Source organism: Sturnira hondurensis, unplaced genomic scaffold, assembly GCF_014824575.4.
Source record: "Sturnira hondurensis isolate 20B ecotype Veracruz unplaced genomic scaffold, ASM1482457v3 Scaffold0002638, whole genome shotgun sequence".
NCBI lineage: Eukaryota > Metazoa > Chordata > Mammalia > Chiroptera > Phyllostomidae > Sturnira > Sturnira hondurensis.
In genome coordinates, this window is record NW_028075269.1 from 6,526,924 (window position 1) to 6,548,214 (window position 21,291).

Consider the following 21,291-nt stretch of genomic DNA (forward strand, 5'->3'; position numbering starts at 1 on the left):
TGGGCTTTGGAACCTGCACTTTAGCCCTGGGTTAGAATCTCAGGTCTGCTGTTTATGAGCTATGTAACCTTTCATCCTAACTATGCTGCCTCAGTTTCCTTATGTAAAGTGAATATAGTAGTACCTACTTCAGGTGTGTTTGCTTCTATGCTTTAATACAAGGAGAGTGCACAGGACAGTAGGAGTTCTGACACATAGTAGGAGTTCAATGAATTCTAGTTTTTATTATACAAAAATTGCTGAATCTGAGCTTCCTGGTATTTAAGAGGTATTTTAAGCCTAGCCCTGGCATTTTATAATCATTAAACAGACCCAGCTAGAAATGATTTGCCTGAAGACACACAGCATTTTTTTACACACTTTAGCATTTAGCCCAGTGATCCTGCTAACAGTCTTTCAATAAATATTTCATTGTAAAACTTATTTAACCCAAGTAATTGACACCAAAATCTGAATTAATTCGTTTTAGTATTTATTGCAAAATCATGTTAGTTAACATTTTATTGTTGCATTTTTTAAAGTTGAGTTATGTAATCCTTCCAAGAAACCTGGTCCTGCTGGTTTGAGGTCATTCTGATGCAAGATTCACGTTTGGATTATTTCTGTTCTCAAGTGCACAGTAAGTTTTTTTATCAGGCCGATAATCTCAGTCTCTTAAAACCTTCAGTGACCTAACTGTTCACACTGGTGAAAAAGACGCTAGATCTCTCTAATTCCATTCCTTTACTGCCTCCTCCCGCTCAAGGGTGGATGCTAAAACTAGAGCAATGAATAGACTATTTCTCCTGGCATACCATTCTACTTTTTAAAAAGTATATACATAGCTCAAGGATTACTATATTAAGAAGTTGTTGAATCAGTTTTATCAGAGAGATGTGCAAACAGATGCCCTGAATCAACCTCTCAAAGCTATCTATAGTAGTACTTTGACATCTTGGTGTTGAACTTGACCTGAGTTTAACTCAGCTTTACCACCAGTAGCTGTATGACCTTGAGCAATTGACTGGTTATCAAATATTTATTGGCCACCCGTTCTATTTTCTACTAGTGTGCTAGATAATTGTATAGAAAGATATGTAAGATATATATTCTCTAAGTCCATATTCCAATAATTATAAACTGAAGATAAAAGTGTTTACATTATACAATTTGTACAATTGTGATGAAGGTCAAACTGTGATCACCTAAGGTGAAAACATTCCATGAATAGTGACATTGTGCACTATTATTATACTGTGGAGGGACTGGGTGTTACGCTCATTGCCCTTGTATTTAACATAGTACCAGACACATCAAAGTGTTCAGAAAATGTCTATAGCAGACTAATATTCGTAAAAATTTCAAAAGCATCTATTAGTGCATAGAAGAATATTAAGATTTCAGAATGTAAACTTAAAAATATAGAAGATTTATTCTTTATATTTTGTAACTGGATTCCATATATACTCAGAATTATGTGGAACATTTCTATAGAATCTTCTGGAAAAAAACATGGTGTTACACAGAGTCATATTTATACTTGCAGTGTTACCAGGAGGCCCTACTTTCTGCAAAGTAATGTGGGGTTTTATTAAGGAAAATTTTAAAATTACTGAAGTCTATTATGACCAAGAACTGGTATTATCATTTTTTTACCAACACATTTGTTTTCCTTATTATTGAATACATTGGGGTGACACTGGTTAACAAAACTATACAGGTTCCAGGTGCACAGTTCTACAACACAGCATCCGTACACTGTATTGTGACTTCACCACCCCAAGTCAAGTTTCTGTTACACGTACCCCCATACCCTCCGCCACCTCTCTCTATCCTCCCATGCCCAGCAATCACCACGACTGCTGTCCATGTCCATGAGTTTTTCCCTCTTCTTCATTGTTTTTATGGAGCCAGAGCCAGAGTTAGCCTCTGCGTTTTAAAATAATATAATTTATATGTCATATATAAATACATTGAGTGGCTAAATATACATTTTGTACCCAAACTTAATAATAATCTTTGAATATTATAATCAAATCTAATTGACTTGGTCATCAACCTGGTAAAATCTTTCTAATTATTTGGACAGTATATATTTATTAATGTTATTAAATGGATTAGAAATACAAGCTTCAGCACACTAGACCACATCTAAAAAAATCTTTTATGTAGTGTATTTCAAGTTAATAATGTAGGAAGTAAAATCTCGAAATTTTGTAGACCAGAAAGTGTCAGTATTAAGCAGTATGAACCTGACCCCCCACCCACCCAAAAAAAAAGTCAGATTATAGAGATTATCCTTACATTGTACTTCCAGGCTTGAACCTAATTTACCCTTTTGAAAAACAACACTACTCAAGATATACATAAACCAAATTCATGTTTGGTTTGGGAGATTATGTCCTGCTAATACACACTCAAATAGTCTTTAAAAATGAGAAATGAAAGATAGTAATCAAAGGAATAAAAGTCAGCAACTGAAAAGTGCAGACAAGGCGTTTAGGGAGATGTTACTAGGAAATAGTCAGGCTAAAAGAAATTTCCTTCTGACACACACCCTGCTAACTAATTTGCATTTACTGAGGGAATGAGTTTTTTCTACTCCCACTGAACTTAAACAGAAAAAGCAATGAAAATTCACACTATAAATTTTGAGTTTTCATGAGTATTTTTTCAAGAGGTCAGAAAGGCCATATTTTCTTTTCCTTAGACTAAAACCATTAGCTATTTGCCATAATTTTCACGTCATATTATATAATAACCACGCTCAGTTTTAACGAGAACCACCAACAGGAGGAAGGTTTGCATGCCTTTTTCTTCTCTGGACGCATCATTTTAATATGCTAGTAGTTGTTAGCAGCATTACCACGGAGTACTCAGTACTACCAGGAGACTGTGACACGTCTTCCTAGGGCATCAGTTTTACTTGTTAAAGTCAATATTGTTTTATGATTAAACATTATTTTATATTAAAATAAATACAGATATGTCATAGGCTGGATAAAATGCACATTAATTTAAAAATTCAAACATCAGACTTCATGGTCTGAATTTTGAGCTAGTGATGGTTCTCTTCCTTTGAAAAATACTGCTGACTTCCATCATACATTTTCCCTTTATTTTTAAACACTTGATTGTACTTAGTCATTTATTTTTTATCTAAAACTGAATTTAAAGTACCATTTTAAAGTCTCATTTATCAAAAGATACTAGGTTGAACTGCTAACTTTAGACTTACACACTAGAATTAGTCCAGTTCCAGTGTGAAGACAGTACTCCCATGCCACTTCCCTTGTGTTGGTGACTTTATTGCTAGAATTTCTCTCTTCTTTCTGAGAGGGGATGACATACATGCCTACTCTTCAAGCCTCAGTGTTCCTCATAGCTATCACCTCTTCCTTCATGTGGCACCATTATCCTTTACCATAATAGGAAGCATTTAATTTTTCTTACTCATTCGTACTTGTTGTGCATACTTAGTTTGTAAAAGCTGGCATCAGCCTCAAGGGTTTACCATTCCTCATGGTCTGGATAGATATGCCAAAACCTCTTCTTTTTCTGGCTGTATCTAACCATTGCTCCTTATAAAAGGATGTGAATGAGAACCCCTCAAGAAAATCCACAAAATAAAGCATACTTGTCATGATATTGATTTCTTAAGTCAGTAATTAAATACCCATAGTTCCAGATGATTGCAATATTCTTTGCATTATTATTTCTTCAAATAGGTTCTCAATCCCTTGCTCACTCTCTCTCTCCTTCTGGTACTCCCATGATGCAGATGTTGTTACACTTCATGTTGTCCCAAGTTTCTTGAGCTCCCCTCTTTTTTTTTTTAATTCTTTTTTCTTTTTGCTACTCTGTCTGGGTGTTTTTTCCTACCTCCTCTTCCAATCACTGATTCGATCTTCTGCTTCATCTAAAACATTTCTTCCAGTGTATTATTTATTTCAGTTATTGCATTATTTCTGACTGGTCCTTTTTTATGGTTCCTTTTTTATTTTTTCATGCTGTTGAGTGTCCTTAAAATCCTCACTCTAAACTCTGATAGATTGCTTGCCTCCATTTCATCTAGCTCTTCTTCTGGAGAATTCTCTTGTTATTTCATTTGGGGCCTATTTCTTTTTCTTTTCATTTTGGCTGCCTCTTTGTACGTGTTTCTCTGTATTAGGTAGATCTGCAAAGACTGGTGCAAACCTGTCAGACGCTGCCTGTGACTGGCCCCGGGCAACTTGTTTGGAGCAATCAGCAATCCACAGTGTGTGGCTCCTTCTGTTGGGCCCATTTGTATGCAGAAAGAACCAGGCTATACACCCAAGTTCACTTTTACCAGCACCAGGCCCAGGAAAGGGTCTGCTAAAGTCTCAGAGCTCCCATAGATCTGCCTCTGCCTGCAGGTTTTTTTGTAGAGTTAAAGAGTGAAAGTCTTCCAGCTGTAATCCTCAGCTGCAGGGCTTAAGCACCACTGGGAGGGGAAGTGATTCCTGTAGATGGGGCTCTTCCTTTCCCTCAGGCTGATGCCTGAGTAAGATGGCTTCTGCAGTGTAGGGAACGACTCAACACAGGGGTCCTGGTGGTTGTTCCTTCAGTCCTCTTCCTAGAGCCACTGACTCCAGACTCTCCATATGCATCTCTACTCCACTCTGGCCTTACTCTGCTGGAGCCCAGGGTAGGTGACTGCAAATCGAATTTTGTGTGTTGGCCCTTTAAGAGGTGCTCTGCCTCTCCAGTCAACTCTCCCTGGTGAACAGAAACCCCGCTACTTTTCACAGCCAGGTGTTATTTGGGTTCCTTTCTCAGTCCTGGCGCTGTAGGTTGGGGAGACCAGCTTGGTGTTTAGATCCCACCCTTCTCAGGGGAAACCTGTGAAATATCCCTCTGGAACTTCAGCTGCTGCCTGTTGGAGCCCAGCCAGCCCTCTCGCCCCACCTCTGCACTCCCTACCAGACTCGTCATGGTGCACACACTTCTTCCATCTGTCTGTGGTTTTAAAGCTTCTCTCCAGCTAGTATTCAGGTGGTTGTCCAAGATGATTTTTCTATGATTTAGTTGTATTTCTAGTTTGGTCCTGGGAGGAGGTTAGCAGAACTTCCACTTCCTCCTCCACCGTCTTGCGTGATACTCCCTCTGAATTAGACCAGATTAGATGACTTGGCCCCTCCCTGTCTGAATTCAGGCAGGCAGCCAAGCACCCTACATCAGCAATGCCAGGTATTCAAAACTATTAATATTGAAGTCATAACAGAATATCCTGTATAGAATCAATGGGCTATTTTGATAGTGTGTGTGCATGTTGATTATTTAGAGCCTGGATTAATCTAAACTGCTTTCACAAGATGCAAATTTTAGAAAGGGCTGCCTCAGAGAAAGGGACACTTCTTATTCCACACTAAGCTTTCTAGTAAACTGGGTTGGAAAGTAGCAGGAAAGGCATGAGGTTATGCACCGTACAGGAGCCTGACCTTAGAAATCGTGGAAGGAGCATTTTAAGACCCTTTTGCAATTACACTCCGATAGTTATTACTCAGAAGAAAAAAACAGATTTAAAATAAATCTTTCTACGTATGAAATGAAACAAAATGTTTTTTCCCCTGGGACATTTTGAAGTACCCCCAAAGGGGAAAAAGAATATTCTCCAAAGCAGTTTTATTTGAATAGTATTGTGATTGTAATGCCATCCTTCAAAGTAAAGTTCTCTTCATTGAATGAATGAAATATTGAGCTTAACTGAATTCTCTGACTTGGTTGGTATGAATGGTGAGCTTTATTTCCTGTCTTAGTAGAACATGATAGCATTTTTTCCTATTTAAGTCCCTCCATGATATTGTGGGTGGCAAGACATGGACAAAAACTTAAAGTGCACTCTTTTAAATTGATTGACTGTGATTATATGATGTTTCCAGAAAGCTTCTCATAACTCTTGGAAAGGTGAAAAATAAATGTCTAAAACTTACGTCCTTATAACAAGTGTATTCAGTTAAAATTATGAGAAACACACTGCATAACTATGTCTTTCTCCAAAACCTATATCAGTATACTATGTATCTTACATTTCTTCCTTATCACTGATTACATTTAAGTGTGATAGAAAAAACATGGAGTTAGTTATTACCAAGTGTTCTCATCTTTGATGCCTTAAAAATATAGTAATGCCTTTAAAATCATCACCACCTTCATCCCAAAAAGATGTTTGCTGCACACTTACAATTTTTTAGTTGCTGCACATACAAAAAAAAGTTTATGACATGGTCTGTATGACCCTTAAGAGACAGACTTAGGGTCTTATTGCAGAGGCATCAGGGCACATACATAAACAGACAAGTAACATTACAATGTAGCATATACTGAGTGCCGGATGAATCAGGGAGCTCTATAGCAGCCCAGAAGCAGTTAGCACTGAGCACTGGAACAGTACACTATCTACATGATGGAGAAAGGGGCAGGGCGGAGGGGGGGGGGTGAATAGTAATTGGAGGAGAGGGGATTTAAGCCCTGAGGAAATAGATGTTTTCATGTGAAAATGGAAGAATTAGGGTTCAGTGTTTCTTTTTTCTCTTTTTTTAATTTTTATTTTTATTTAATTCTTGTTCAAGTACAGTTTTCTGTCTTATATTCCCAGCCCTGCCCCCTCCCAGTGTTTCAATCTCATGTAGAAAGAGTAAACTGAGATGCTAAAAAAAAAAAGGCAGCAAAGAAGTTCTCACCAAGAAAATTCCTTATTAGAATTACTTCTTGTTCATATCTAATTTCTGTTATATTAAAGTAGCCCTGGCTGGTATAGCTCAGTGGATTGAGCGTGGGCCTGTGAACCAAAGGGTCACTGATTTGATTCCCAGTCAGAGCACATGCCTGGGATGTGGTCCAGGTCCCCAGTTTGGGGTGCATGAGAGGCACCCCCACACTGATATTTCTCTCCCTCTCTTTCTCCTTCCCTTCTCCTCTCCGTAAAAATAAATAAATAAATAAACTCTTTAAAAAAGTAGATGAGTAGCTCTATGAGGAGTCTAGATGTAATGAAACCTCTAGGGCAAGAACTTGGGAAAATTGGATTTTTATTTGGTATCAGAGATCAATTTCCTGATAATATTGGCCTGAAACTGGGACCAGAAGAGTTCTTCTATTTTTAAAATTGTTATGTATGCATTAAATAAACATTTACTAAATCCCTACTATTTTAAGATAATTATGAAAGCTCTCTCTCCAGCTCCATCCTCTCTCAGTGTTACCACTGCACACTCAGCTACTTCACAGATACCGCCTGGGTGCCAGTCTCGTGAGACCGTTCCTTCTGTGTGCCGCTGGATCACTGTGTTGATTGTGTTGATTTTTGTTACACCCGTGTTTTGCCATGTGCAGTGCATACTCTTGGCCCAAATTTTTGAGAGAAAAATAAGGATGAGCATTATACATGGATAGTACTGATTCTGTATCTATGTAAATGTTTTTAAATCTTTTATTTATGCTTATGTATTAAAAGTATAATTTTAGAAAGCAATAATGATATCCATATGCAAAACAGTACCCTGGAACATGATAACCCATTGTTTCTATATATAAATGAATAAATAAATAATTGAATCAGCCCTGGCTGGTGTAGCTCAGTGGATTGAGCACAGGCCTGTGAAGCAGGGGGTCGCTGGTTCGATTCCCAGTCGGGGCACATGCCTGGGTTGCGGGCCAGGTCCCCAGTGGGGGACGCGTGAGAGGCGGCCACACATTGATGTTTCTCTCCTACTCTTTCTCCTTCCCTTCTCCTCTCTCTAAAAATAAATAAATAAATAAATATTTAAAAAAATAATAATTGAATCAAAAGATTAAAATGAAAGATTTGTTTTTCCTGAAAGTTTGGGCCGAAAACATAGGTGCGCATTATACACAACAAAATACGGAATTTTGTCCATAAGAGAGATTGACCTTCGGTTTTCTATCTTTTTTTGTAATGTCTTTGTTGAATTTGTATCAGAGTTATACTGGCCTTGTGAATTGAGTTTAACAATATTTCCTTTTTTATATTTTCTGAAAAAGTTTATGTAATATTGGCATTATTTTCTTTATTTGCTGTATATTATTAGCACGATTTAAATGTTTGAAAGACTCCTGGTGAAGATGGCTGTGTTTACAACTCACAGTAGCTATAGGACTATCTGTCACATGTTAATATGAGGAAAAGTTCTGGGGTTTGCTAAGCTGCTATTCCAGAATGGAGGAAGATAACTCCATGCAATAAATTTTGAAAGGGTTACTGAGAGATAGGAATACAATTGCATTTTATCATTTCCGAAATGGACTTTATCCAATTCAAGGTATGGGTTGTGAATGAATGACTAAATCAATTTTTAAAAGTATTTCTGAAGGGAAATAAAATGGTCAGTGAAGACAATTCTATCAAAGATTTTGAGCAGGGATATCTTTTAATAATATTTAAAAGTGATCATAATTAGTATGAAAATTAAAATATCTTAGATATATATAAGTATGTCCACAAAGAGCTCTGTGTGACATGGTAAACATGAACAGAGCAGAAAGTGAATAATTCTCAAACTATAACAGGGGGATGATGAAGTGGAAGGAGAAATATAGCCCAATAGTGGCACATAAAAGGGGGTGTAGTCAAAAGGGGTTTGACCTTTCATAGTCAAAGGTCACAACCATTCTGCCCTGCATTCGGTGTGATGGAGCAAATCCTTGCCATTGCTTCCAACTCCCAATTATCAGGGACCACATTGTAACCAGAGTGTCTAAGGGAAGAAAACCAGCTTGGAGCAGAGGGAGAGAGGTAACTCTATTGAGGGCCTTCCTGTGCCTAGGTCTCTTAGTCGGTGTTCTCATGTACATTAATTAATATTTTCTTTATAAAAGCTCTGTGACATTGAAATTGCTCTGTTGTCTGCATAGTACAGTGAGGATTCTGAATATTGAGGCAATAAATAATCAGAAAGTTAACAGTCTGATTCAGTTTGACTCCAAAACTTGTTGAGGTATTTCTACCATAGCAGGATACATCAGAGGGGAGAATTTAAACACTACAATATACTAGAACTGAAATTGAGGGAAATTAAATAACTTGTCCAAAGCCACAATTAAAAAGTATCAGAGTAAAGATTTAAAGGTGAGCCTCATGATTCTGTTTCTCCTTTCCACTCCACTGCTATTGTTTTAAGAAGAAATAAACCAATTGCTCAGTGATTTATATATGTTTGTACATAAACCTTTCTATGTTGTGTGCTCTTGTTCATTTTTGTATTCCTGTGTCCAGTATGTGGTAGATAATCCTATGCAACAAATATTTATTGAGTGTTGAATCTGCAGACCTATAGATATGAAGAAATAGCAAATATTTAAAACAATTAAAGCATTTTAATTAAAAAAAGACAAAGTAGGAAGATTTGTGGATCATGACAAGGTCATAATGGTGAAGAGTTAGAGTTCTGAAATAGTGCTAAATAAACAGAAACTTGAGAGATATTACAATATAGTGGTTACAAACATAAACTGTGGAGCCAGACTGGACCAATTCTGTATTCTGATTCCACCACTTCATATTTACACTATCACTTGGGGAGGTGACTTCCCTTTCTGTACTTGTATCTCCACTGCAGAATGTGGGTTAGAACGCCACCCACGGTATAGGGTTAGGGTGAGGATGAAATGATGCAGCACCTACCACTGGGTCTGGCACACAGGGTGCTCTCCAAATGTCTGCTCTTACCGTTGCTTAAATATGAACTTCATGTTTCATCTACTGTTTTGGCTTTCTCTAAATTGCTTGCTTGCTTGGGAAGCCTAAAGAAGTGGTAAAAGCAGCCATGGCCCCTGATTTGTGCCTACAGACTAATAAAATTTAATGACTGGAAAATAGGCAGCACACTCGGATTTGTATGGATAAATGCTGATACTGACATGATAAAGACGGGGATTCACATAGTAAGCACATCTCCCTTCTCCCCCTAAAGTGATGTGGATTTTGCTCTTCTTATATCCTCTTACGGAATATTATCACCAAGTTGTGCCCCAAATGTACACACAGAATGAATGTGTCCTCTTTCCATGAAGTGGTAGTTTGTTTTTATGGTCTCGGAATATAAAGTAGTCTTGCTTTGGTCAATGAGATATTAGAAGATGGGGAATACTCAGAAACTTTAAAAGTGCTTGTGCGCTGGGGTTGTCCTACCTCAGTACGTTTGGATCTTCCACTTTGGAGAACCCTGGGCTAGCCAAATGAGTGCTGGAACCATGTGGTCCTGTTATCATCCCACCCCAGTTGACTTCCCAGCATGTGAGGCCATGTGGGACCAGCTAAGCCTTAGTCAACCCACTGTCAAAAGAATCACCAAGTAAGCCCAACCCCAGTTGCCAGGGGCTAGAATATGAGCTAATAAATTATTGTTTTAAGCTATTCAGACTTGAGGTGGATTGCCACGTATCAAACGTTAATTGATTCAGAAAGAGTCCAGACAAAACCATCATTAGTAGTCATTTCTGTGGACTGTGTCTATGTTTTGTCGGTTGTGTGTTATGGTGAGGTATGTTACTGAACTTGAGATTAAAGGTATATAATGATTTAAAGCATTTATTTAAATTTTTTTGTTAAGATAGAGGAATGTTAAACCCTAGGGGAACAACAATAATAGTGATATTTATCTTAGTCTCCAAATTCAAGATTTTTGTGGAAAATTAGTATCCAACCTTACATTTTTTAAATCACTTTATTCAGCATCAGTTTGTGTAGAACCTGATTCTACACAAATTAATCTCTTCTCCATGAAACTGAAAATTATTTATCCCTGGGCAACAAAAAGTGCCCTTTTATAGCAAGCATTTTGTAAGCCATGGGAATTTGAGGTTTCTAAAGCTGAGATAGGTAAGTACTCTCATTAACTACAAGATGTTCAGCCCTGTGAGTTGGATCCACTTTTATGATTTGTAGGGTAATTTATCCTTAACACCTATCATTAGACTATATGCAGTTAGAAAAACTATGAGGTTCCATCTGTGAGTCTAAATCAAGCACACAGAGAACAGTAGCTACTCTTACATCACTAGCCGCAGTATGTACTAGAGCACCTTAGTCCTTGTAGTAAAACAGACGACACACAACTTGTATTCTAAATGCTTATGCTTGTCAGAGTCAAGATTAACCATACTTTCATAGTCAAAGAACCCCAAAAATGTCTTCCAACAACCAAGGTATCATTGGCCGTCTCCTGCTAAGCACCTTATCTTTCCTTGGGATTGGGTTGCAGGACCATTCTCTGGTAGCACGTGCCTTAGTTACAAGCAGTGTTCTCCCTACAACCTGGGGGGCCTAGGGTAAAAACAGATGATGACGGCAATGATTCAAATACATTGTGCATTCGTAGTGTCGGCTTAATGGCCTGGTTTGGTTCTATTTTTTGCGCCCACCATGATCCTTTCTGTTACTTGTTTTATAATGTAAAATGCATATGGAAAAATAATGAAATTTAAAATTCAAAAGAAAGAAGAAGGGGGAGGAGGGAAGGAAGAGAGGAAGAGAAAGGACCCGAGGAAGGAAGGGAGAGAGAGAGGAAACAAAGAAGAGAGACAGAAAGAGAAAAATGGGCATGAAGCCTGCCTGTCCAGGAAAATTAGCCACAACATAACTGCATATATGAAATAATGTCCCAGGGTCTGAAGTTGAGGCTAAGTTTTCAACATATTGGTCAATAAACTTTGTGGATGGTTTCTTTACTCTGAGAACAATCTAGTAATTCTAGAAACATACAACTGATGTAGCATCAGAAATCTCTGCCTTAAACACATGATTTACTTTGTGGTGTTGCCTTATGGTTACTTTTTTCCCCTATGATATACTCATACTTGTATATCATTCTGCTGACTTTTGTACCACAAGGATTACACTTTTGTTATTTACTCCTAGTGAGGCCAAAAACTGTATCAGTATTGTGTATTACACAGTTACATTTGAGGGCATTCAGGAATGCAAACATCTGCTATAAGATATTATTTTTACTTTACAAGTATATTAGCATCAAGTCAGATAATAGCTGTAGTGGCTAAGGAATTAAGATTGGGCAGTAGTGATTTGTTTGAGGCTTTTGCTGTAGTGTAAAGATTTTTATGATGAAATATAACACCTGGATACATGATTAAATATAAAAGGATTGTAGAAAATGTGTAGGTGCAGAAATTATACTTAGATCTGAAATAATTGGCAAAACAGAGCTGCACAAAGTACAGTTATGGAGGAAACAGGCTCAGCAGTGATGTCCATGAGAAGGAGTCAAGAGTATTAGGCGATCTAAGTCAACATTGTGAAATAAATTCTAAAACTATTTTGAACTTGAGCTGTATTAATGTAACAACTAGAACAAGGGAGGCAAGAATTTACTTTATTCTGGGCCAGTCATTATGGAATTTAGATCTAGGGCCATCAGCAAACTGGAACACATTCAGAAAAGAGCAGCTCGCACAGTGAAAGAATTTTTACTTGGGGAATTACAGAAGAAATGAGTTGTTTTATTTAGAGAAAAGAAGACTTAAGGACTGAAATTGATGTAAGAGTTATAATGTTTTTCATTTTAAGTGAAAGAAAAACCCAACTCAAACTGGTTTTGATAACTAAGGTAATTTATGGACTCACATAACTCACAAGTTCAAAGGCAAGTTGGACTTCAGGTGAGGCTCAAAGCTAATGGCTGTGCTATTTTTTTTTTCTTTATCTTGTACAGTTTTGGCTAAAACTGCTGCTACTCTTTCCCTTCTTTGGGTCAAGGTCTCTGTTGGTGGTAATTGGGGCTGTGTGTTTCTTTCATATCAAGTTAGGTTCTGAAAAACATTTTCCTTCCAGTAACTCATTGGAAGAGAGAAAATTTCCCTCCAGTCCCTAGGAAATATCTCTTGTATTTCGTCGGCCAGAATTGTGACACATGCCAATCTCTGAACAAATTACAGAGGCCATGGGAATAGTGTGTGCAAATTAGCTTAGCGTATCAGAAATCTACCTCTTGAGCCAAGATGTATATCCATCAGAATTTTAAGAGAAACAGAACCAGTAACTTAACATACATACACACACAGACATGTGTGTGTGCATATATATACATATATAAAGATATTTATTTCAAGGATTTGGCTCACACAGTTGTGGAGACTGGCAAGTCTGAAATTGGTAGGGCAGGCCAGCAGGCTGGAAATTGACATGGGCCGATATTGCAGCCTTGAGGAAGAATTTCTTCTTCCTCTAGGAAATCTCAGTTTTTGCTCTTAAGGCCTGTCAGCTCACTGGGTGAAGCACACTCGGATTACTGAAGGTAATATCTTTTAGTTAAAGTGAACTGATGGTAATATTAGCTCTATATACAAAGTATCTGACAGCAACACTTAGATGACTGTTTGATTAAGTGATTGGGCACTATAGCCTGTGCAAGTTGATGCAAACCATCATAGATATGATCAGGCTCTCCCAAAATACTTGGCTGCAGCTTTAAGGTTTCATTGGAACAGAAAGATTGGCAACTAAGAGGAAGCCCACAAATATCCCTTACAGTAGCTAACAGTAGGTATGGGAAAAGCTGCCACGGGTCCTAGGTTTTCAGTTGTTTTCCGTGCACTGATACCAGAGACAAAAGATACAGAAATAGTGAGGAAATGGCTGTTAACTAAACTGAAAGAAAGAGTAACATCAATGACAGAGAAACACCTACCAGTCGTCTCTGGTATGCACCCTGGTGATTGAACCCATAACCTACATATGTGCCCTGACTGGGGACCAAACTCATATCTTTTTGGTGTATCAGACTACACTCCAACCAACTGAGCTACCTGGCCAGGGCAGAGCTGGCTTAAAACACACGTACACACACACTGTAGTGGGTTCTTTTTACTGGGTATTCGTACATGAGCTATATTACTATAGTATAAGGCATAAAACTAAAGCCCAGGATTACATGTTCTTGATCTGGGGAAAACTGAAAGAGTCTTAAGTAGCCCAACCACAAGTTCTGCTGCCCAGTCTGTTCCCAGAGACAAGGTTCCTTCGCCACAGGACCCTCCTTATCAAAGGGATCAGGCACCATATCTGCTTATCCCTGAGTAGCAGGTTCAGCACCCTGTCAGCCATCGAATGATTCAGTCAAGCCAATCACATCCTCTCATGAGAACCAAGGGGACCCCACCCTCTTACACCAAAAACCCTGTTTCTCGAAGTCTCTGCATGCAGTGCTGTTAGTAGCATGTTACCTACAATAGAGCTCCTTTCAAAGCTGGCGTCGATCCTCCCAAATCCTGTTGCTGCTTCATCCACTAAGTTTACGTAATATTCTAAATCCCGTGTTGTCATTTCAACAGTCTTTACAGTATCTTCACCAGGAGTAGATTCCATCTCGAGAAACCACTTTGTTTGCCCATCTAAAAGAAGTAACTCCTCATCTGTTAAAGTTTTCTAATGAGATTGCATAAATTTACTCACATCTTCAGGTTTCACTTCTAATACTAGTTCTTTAGCTGTTTCTTCCACATCTGCAGTTACTTTCTCCACTAAAGTCTTCAGCCTCTCAAAGTCCTCCATCAGGGTTGGAATCAGCTTCTTCCAAACTCCTGCTGATGTTGATATTTTGACCCCTTCCCATGACTCACAAATGTTCTTAATGGCATGTAGAATGGTGAATTCTTTCCAAAAGGTTATCACTTTATTCTGCCCATATCCTTCAGAGGAATCACTGTCTGTGGCAGCTACAGCTTTACAGAATGTATTTCTTACTAAAACTTGAAATGCAGAATTATTCCTTGATCTATGGACTACCGAATGGATGTTGTGTTAGCAGGTGTGAAAACAACATGAATCTCCCTGTACATTTCCATGAGAGCTCTTTGGTGACCAGGTGAATTGTCAATGAGCACTCATATGCTGACAGGAATCTTTTTTTCTAAGAAGTTTGTCTCAACAGTGAGTTTAAAACATGCAGTGAACCATGTTGTAAACAGATATGCTGTCATCTGGCCTTTGTTGTTCCGTTTCTAGAGCTCAGGCAGAGTATGATTAGCATAATTCTTAATGACCCTACGATTTTGGGAGTGGCTTCATCTCAAAGTCACCATCTACATTAGCCCCTAGTAAGAGAGTCAGCTTGTTCTTTGAAGCTTTTTGAAGATAGGTGTTGACTTCTCTCTAGCTATTAAAGTCCAAGGTGCTATCTTCTTTAAATAGAAGGATGTTCATCCTGCATTGAAAATCTGTTGTTCAGTGTGGCCACCTTCATAAATGACCTTAGCTACATCTCTAGGTAATTGTTGCAGTTTCTACATCAGCACTTGCCGCTTCGCTTTTCTTTAAACCTCATGAACCAACCTCTGCTAGCTTCCAGCTCTTCTTCTGCAGCTTCCTCACCTCTCTTGGTGTTCATAGAATGGGACTGAGCTAGGACCTTGCTCTGGATGAGGGTTTGGCGTATGGAAATGTCATGGCTGGTTTGATCCATCCACACCACCAAAACTTTCTCCACACTAGCCATAAGGCTGCTTTACTTTCTTATCACTTGCGTTCACTGGAGTAGCACTTTCAGTTTTTTCAAGAACTTTTCCTTTGCATTCACGACTTGGCTGCTTGGTGAGACAGGCCTGGCTTTCGAACTGGCTCAGCTATTGACATGCCTTCCCCACTAAGCTTAATCATTTCTAGCTTTTGATTTAACATGAGAGAGGTATGATTCTTCCTTTCACTTGAAAACTTAGAGGCCATTGTAAGGTTATTAGTTGGCCTAATTTCAATATTGTTGTGTCTCAGGGAATAGAGACATCCCAGGAGAGAGTGCTAGATGGGAGAATGGCTGGCCAGTGGAGGAGTCAGAACACACACAATGTTTATTAATGAAGTTTACTGTTTTATTATGGTGTGGATTGTGGTCATCACAACAGGAACACCAAACGTCATTGATCACAGATTACTGTAACAAATATAGTAATAATTAAAATGTATGAAGTATTGTGAGAATTACCAAAATGTGAATCAGAGACATAAAGTCAGCAAATGGTGTTGCAAAAATGGCACTTGTCGACTTGCTGGACACAGGGTTGCCGGAAAACTTCAGTCTGTATAAGAACCACAGTATCTGCAAAGCACACTAAATTGAGGCACAATAAAATGAGTATGCCTGTGTGCACATAGAAATTTGTTTATCAGTCCACGATTAGCACCTATCAGGTTGTTATGCAAGTCATTTATTTATGTATTTCTTTTCACCTCAAAGCTCAGAAAGACATGCTTCATTAATTATTTTTATTAATTTGTGTATTCCTCCAAGTAGCATAATGTTAGACATATGGTAGATATTAAATGAGTATTTGCTTAGTGAATCTGAAAGTGACTGTCTTCATCAGAATTTGAGGGAAGAAACACAGTGATTTGTGAATTTCTCCTTAAACGTTATAATGTACAAGTCCATAGTTACAAATATGATTTCCCCAACAGTGTCAAAATCCACACTCACCCCACCCGCCTGTAGAAAGGAGGAAATGCGGTCTTGGGATTGTTGCCCAGTTTTTCTCTTTTCCTTCCCCTTCCAAAGTGCATGCCAGTTGCCTTACGGCTTCTGAAGAAGCCTGAAGGCAGCATCTCACTTTGTGTAGGAAGGAGCATTAGTATAGCTGCAAGGTGATCCCGGCTTCTTGTCTGTCTGTTGATTTTGAACGCTCCCTTCAGTTCACAATCCCTGCTGAGAGCTAAAACATTGCTTCTGCAGAAGGCATTTATTTCAGTGTGCAGCTTCCCAGCACCCCTGTTGTAAATTATGGGGAGACACGGGAAAAGCTGAAATGGCTGGCTTGAAGATTTTTGACTTTTTTTTTTTGCTGGTTTCTGTTTTATTCCTTACTGAATTTAAATTGGCCTACTCATTAAATTTATTATTTTTCAAGTTTTATTGAGATAACTGAAACACGAATACAGTACTGTAGAAGCTTAATTGTGTACAGCATAATGATTTGACTTTCATGTGTTGTGAAATTATTACCACAATAAGTTTAGTTAAACATTCATCATCTCATATAGATATTAAAAAGAAAAAGGAAAAAGGTCCGTTTCCTCGTCATGAGAATGCTCAGGAGTTACTTTTCCCTTCCTTCAGCGTTAACTAGGAATCGCGTTGTACGTTGCGTCCCTGGTGCCTATTTGTCTGAAAGTTCGTACCTTTTGAGCACCTTCATCCAGTTCTCCTTTCCATCGCCCTCGCTTCTGGTAACCACAAATCTGATCTCTTTCTCTGTGAATTTTAGTTTCTCTCACTCTCTCTTTTTTTTCTTTTTACATTCCACGTATTAGTGCAATCATACAGAGTTTGTCTTTCTCTTTCTGAATTATTTTACTTAGCATTATTATTTCAGGCATGTTGTGGCAAATGGCAGGATTTTCTTAATTTTTTGTGGCTGAATAATATTTCACGACCTATTTATTCACTCACTGTTGGACATTTAAGTTATTTCCACCTTGTGGCTACTGTACGTATGCGTGATGCTGTTATGGACATGAGGGTGCAGATATCTACACAATAGTTTTTTTCATTTTCTTTGACTGTATTCTCAGAAGTGGAATTGCTGGATCACATGGTAGTTCTATTTTTAATTTTTTTAAGGAAATTTTATGCTGTTTTTTCTGGTGACTGTATTAATTTACATTCCCACCAACAGTACACAAGGGTTCCCTTTTCTCCACATTCCTGCAAGCATTTGTTATGTTTAAATTTATTCTTTTTATAGATTTATATATGTGTCTTTTTCTGATGCATCAATTTAATAATTTTTAAAGAAACAATAAAATGCCTAGTCTGACAAAGGAATTTTTTTAATTCCTCAACTCACTGTATGTCTTTAGAGAGGTACAAAATAAATTGTGTTCATTGGCAGGAGTAAAAGCACTTAAATCACCACTGATATTAAAACCAAAGAGGTAATTGCCCCGTACACGTATCTTCATGTAGCACCAAGCATGTGGTTGGCACTTGGTAAATATGTATTGGTTAAATAATGCAATAATAGGATGTGCTCCGTCCACTGAGCATAGACCTTAAGAAAGACTTTAATGTAACAGCATTGTTTTCTCCATCTCCTGGGTTTATTCACAGTCAACAGGTCCGAGCCCTGCTCGGCCAGTTCAGCCAGGCAGAAGCCTTATTAATGGACGCCGGTGTGCAACCGGGCACTTTGGATGGAGTTCTTCTGGATCTTGGATGTTCCTCCATGCAGCTCGATGCTCCCGAGAGAGGTTTTTCCCTTCGTAAGGATGGCCCTTTGGACATGAGAATGGATGGTGGCAGGTGAGTATCTATAAAGCATTTTTCCTCACAACAAGAAATCAATTTCTCAAAAGCACTCTGAATTTAATTTCCCTTTAAGACAGCAGAATTCCCATTATACGCCCACACCTAGCACTATCCATATATAATAAATCAGTTTTGTTTGCTACTCATTGTAGCTTTTCGTGTTTCTCTGGAGTTGGGATTCTGAAGGAAAAACCATTGCTGTCTTTACACAAAATAGTGAGGAGGGTAACTTTGATACTGGTTATCTCTTTCACGGGTACAGTGAGAGCTTTTAGACTGCCGACAATGGTGATACGTACGGCCCTGAAACCATGGCTCCATTTCTACACAGGCCCAACTATGCCTGTTGTGAGAAGTAAAAAGGAACTGTATCTAACGCAGATTGTTTTGAATTCTGCATTAATGTCAGAATTCCAGAGGTCAGCAATTACGTGTTTTGTCCTGTGTCTTATACAGTGACTTTGTTTCCGCCTTCCTCGGAGAAACTACACTTTACAGTGCTATGTCAAACGCAGTCCCGTACATAGGAAGGTGTATGCCTCCTCTGTATTCCTCGTCACCCTGGGTGTACTAGCATTTGTTCTTCATTAGTCAGATAGGTGCATACATATTAAAAAGCACAACGAGGATAACATTCTAGTAAAGTACAGAATACTTTATTTCAAATCTAAATTACTTTTGAAAGCTTAGATTTGCACTTGTCTGTATGCCCAACACTGGCCCTGGGACTCACCAGCCTGTACGGTCAAAACTCACCCATGCCTTCCTACCTCATTTCATGCCCCCACCCCCACTGCCACCAAGTTCCATATCATGTCCCCTACTTTTGTGAAGCTTATCATCTAAGAAGAAGGTTAGACTTTCATATATATCTAAGTAAGCAAATTACTTAGTTACTGTTTCTAATCTACAATTCTGTACCCTTGTAAATGTTTCTACTGAAGCAAATAGGTTTTCCAAAATTTCTTTCAGTTAGAAGGATCTGTGTATAAGAAGTTTAACATTCGATTTAAATCAACAAATTACTATTGAGCTGACTTCAACTTCTGTGCCAGAAACTGCTGTATCCCATGGTGATTATTCACATACAGTCCTCCCCCATGCTTTGGTAGGACCTCTTAACTGAGATTGTGCCCGACACTCGTTGGAATCTTTTTGTTCTGAGTCTTTTACCTTCTTCGCACAAGTTGGCATTCATAGAATGAAGAATGTGATCATAAAAGGAAATAATAAAAATCTTTTAAAAACCAGTGACTAATAGTAAAGGTCAAATATCTTCTCATGTTTGGAGATTGAGGTTGTGCAGAGGTAATAAAATGTCAGGCAAATTTCTGCTGTTCCCTTGTTTTACCAGGGAGGATGCCTTCTGAAATACAGGGAACGAAGCTTCTAGTTAATAGTGTTAAATCCTCAAATTGTTACATAAAGATTTATCAGCAGATTTTAGTTTGAGAATCGGGGTTCCCGAAGTTCTCCTCTAAGAACTTGAAAATGAGACTGCTTTGAGAAAGTAAACTCTGTACCAACCTATCATGGATGGCATTGGACATGAGAAAATGTATCTTAAAAAGCAGGTTGGCTTCCAGTGAGTTGGCGTGATTGTAACTTAACCAAAGATGTGAACAGATCTGGAGAAAGTATGTGGCATGCAGAAAGGAGGAGTTGGCTCACACAGATTTATGGAAGGTGGAGTCAGAGATGGAAATATGTGCAATGTTAGTCCAAAATGTGTTATGGGGAAAGGGAGTCCAAGCCAACAAAATGTCGCCAGTCAGATCATGGAGGCGGAACTATTCCTGCGCCAGATACGGGTTCAAGAGGCTCTCTCAACCTGTTGCTAGTTAACACTGGAATCTTAGAACAGTTTCATTTGTGCTCTCCCAATTTCAACAACAGCTTTAAGATCCTAGTAAGGTTCTCCCACAATAGAAAGTGGCTCACAGCTTTAGGGACTTGCGAGTGTGGCCCTGAATTGGTTGTATTCTTCACTGAATTTAGTAAATAAATTGCCTCTTAGGTTCGTATTGTCTTTTTCTCATGAGTGAAAGCATTGTAGGTCTGTGATCTCCAGAGGACTAACAAATGTCTTAACCTGTTAAGTTGGGACGGGGGAGCAGATTTTGTATCTTAACTTCTTCACATACATGAATGCCTATTCTGAAGACTCCTAGTATAACCTGCTGGCTTTCCAGAGTGTTGCCCTTTTGTCTTGTTGCACTATGGAGACTTCTGTCCTGCTCTTCGGTGTTCACATTACAGTGAAATCAAATTATGCCTAAAATTATAATACCCACTGAAGTGTATTTGCATAAAATGATCTTTTAATTTTCTTCAAAGTAGAAAAGTATTATAAAAAATTGCCAAGTATATCCATACTAATTTTAAAACTGTCTTATTTGAGCTGAACTCTATCCTGTAGAGTCTGAATTTGCCATTTTTTGCAAGGTTCATTCTAATGCTCAGTGGTTTGAGCAGTTGAATTCAAACTAGGTAAGATCTATCAGGGATTTTGTCCATGGTGCCAAAAGTAATGATTGACAAATCTAAGAATGAGAAAAATCTAAGGGACATTGACATGCATTGAGCTTTTCTATGGGCCAAGCATTATAGTGTTTGTTCTACAATTATATGCACCATTCTTCTAACAATTCTGTGAGGTAAGCATTGTTACTTTCACTTATAGGTTAGAAATTGAGGTTCCACTATATTAAAAAGCTTATCCAATATGAATAGCAAAGCCAGGATTCTAAATCTAGTTCAATTGGTTGCTAAAGACCAAATATTTATATTTAAAGCTGTTACTGAAGGAGCAAGCTTTATTGAACCAGAAGCCACATAACCTCATAAGATGTTCATTCATCTGGGGCACCGTGGAGCAAAAAAAAAAAAAAAAAAAAAAAACATAATCACAGGATCTAGAAAGCAAGTTTTGGAAGAGAGAGATGGAGATGGAGGGGACAAACCAAAGACAACAGCAACATTTTTCTCCTGGAAGACCGAGGTGTGCTAACAAGGTGCA

At 38.3% G+C, this 21,291-nt stretch overlaps 1 protein-coding gene across 2 annotated transcripts in view; it reads left to right on the forward strand.

Moving 5' to 3' along the window:
• The window catches only part of METTL15 (methyltransferase 15, mitochondrial 12S rRNA N4-cytidine), a 170,573-nt gene that overhangs the window by 109,347 nt on the left and 39,935 nt on the right, over positions 1-21,291 (forward strand). For both annotated transcript variants that reach the window (XM_037040424.1, XM_037040423.1), the window contains one exon: positions 18,075-18,266. In XM_037040424.1, coding sequence (XP_036896319.1) covers positions 18,075-18,266 — 192 coding nt within the window. The remainder of the gene's footprint in view (positions 1-18,074; positions 18,267-21,291) is intronic.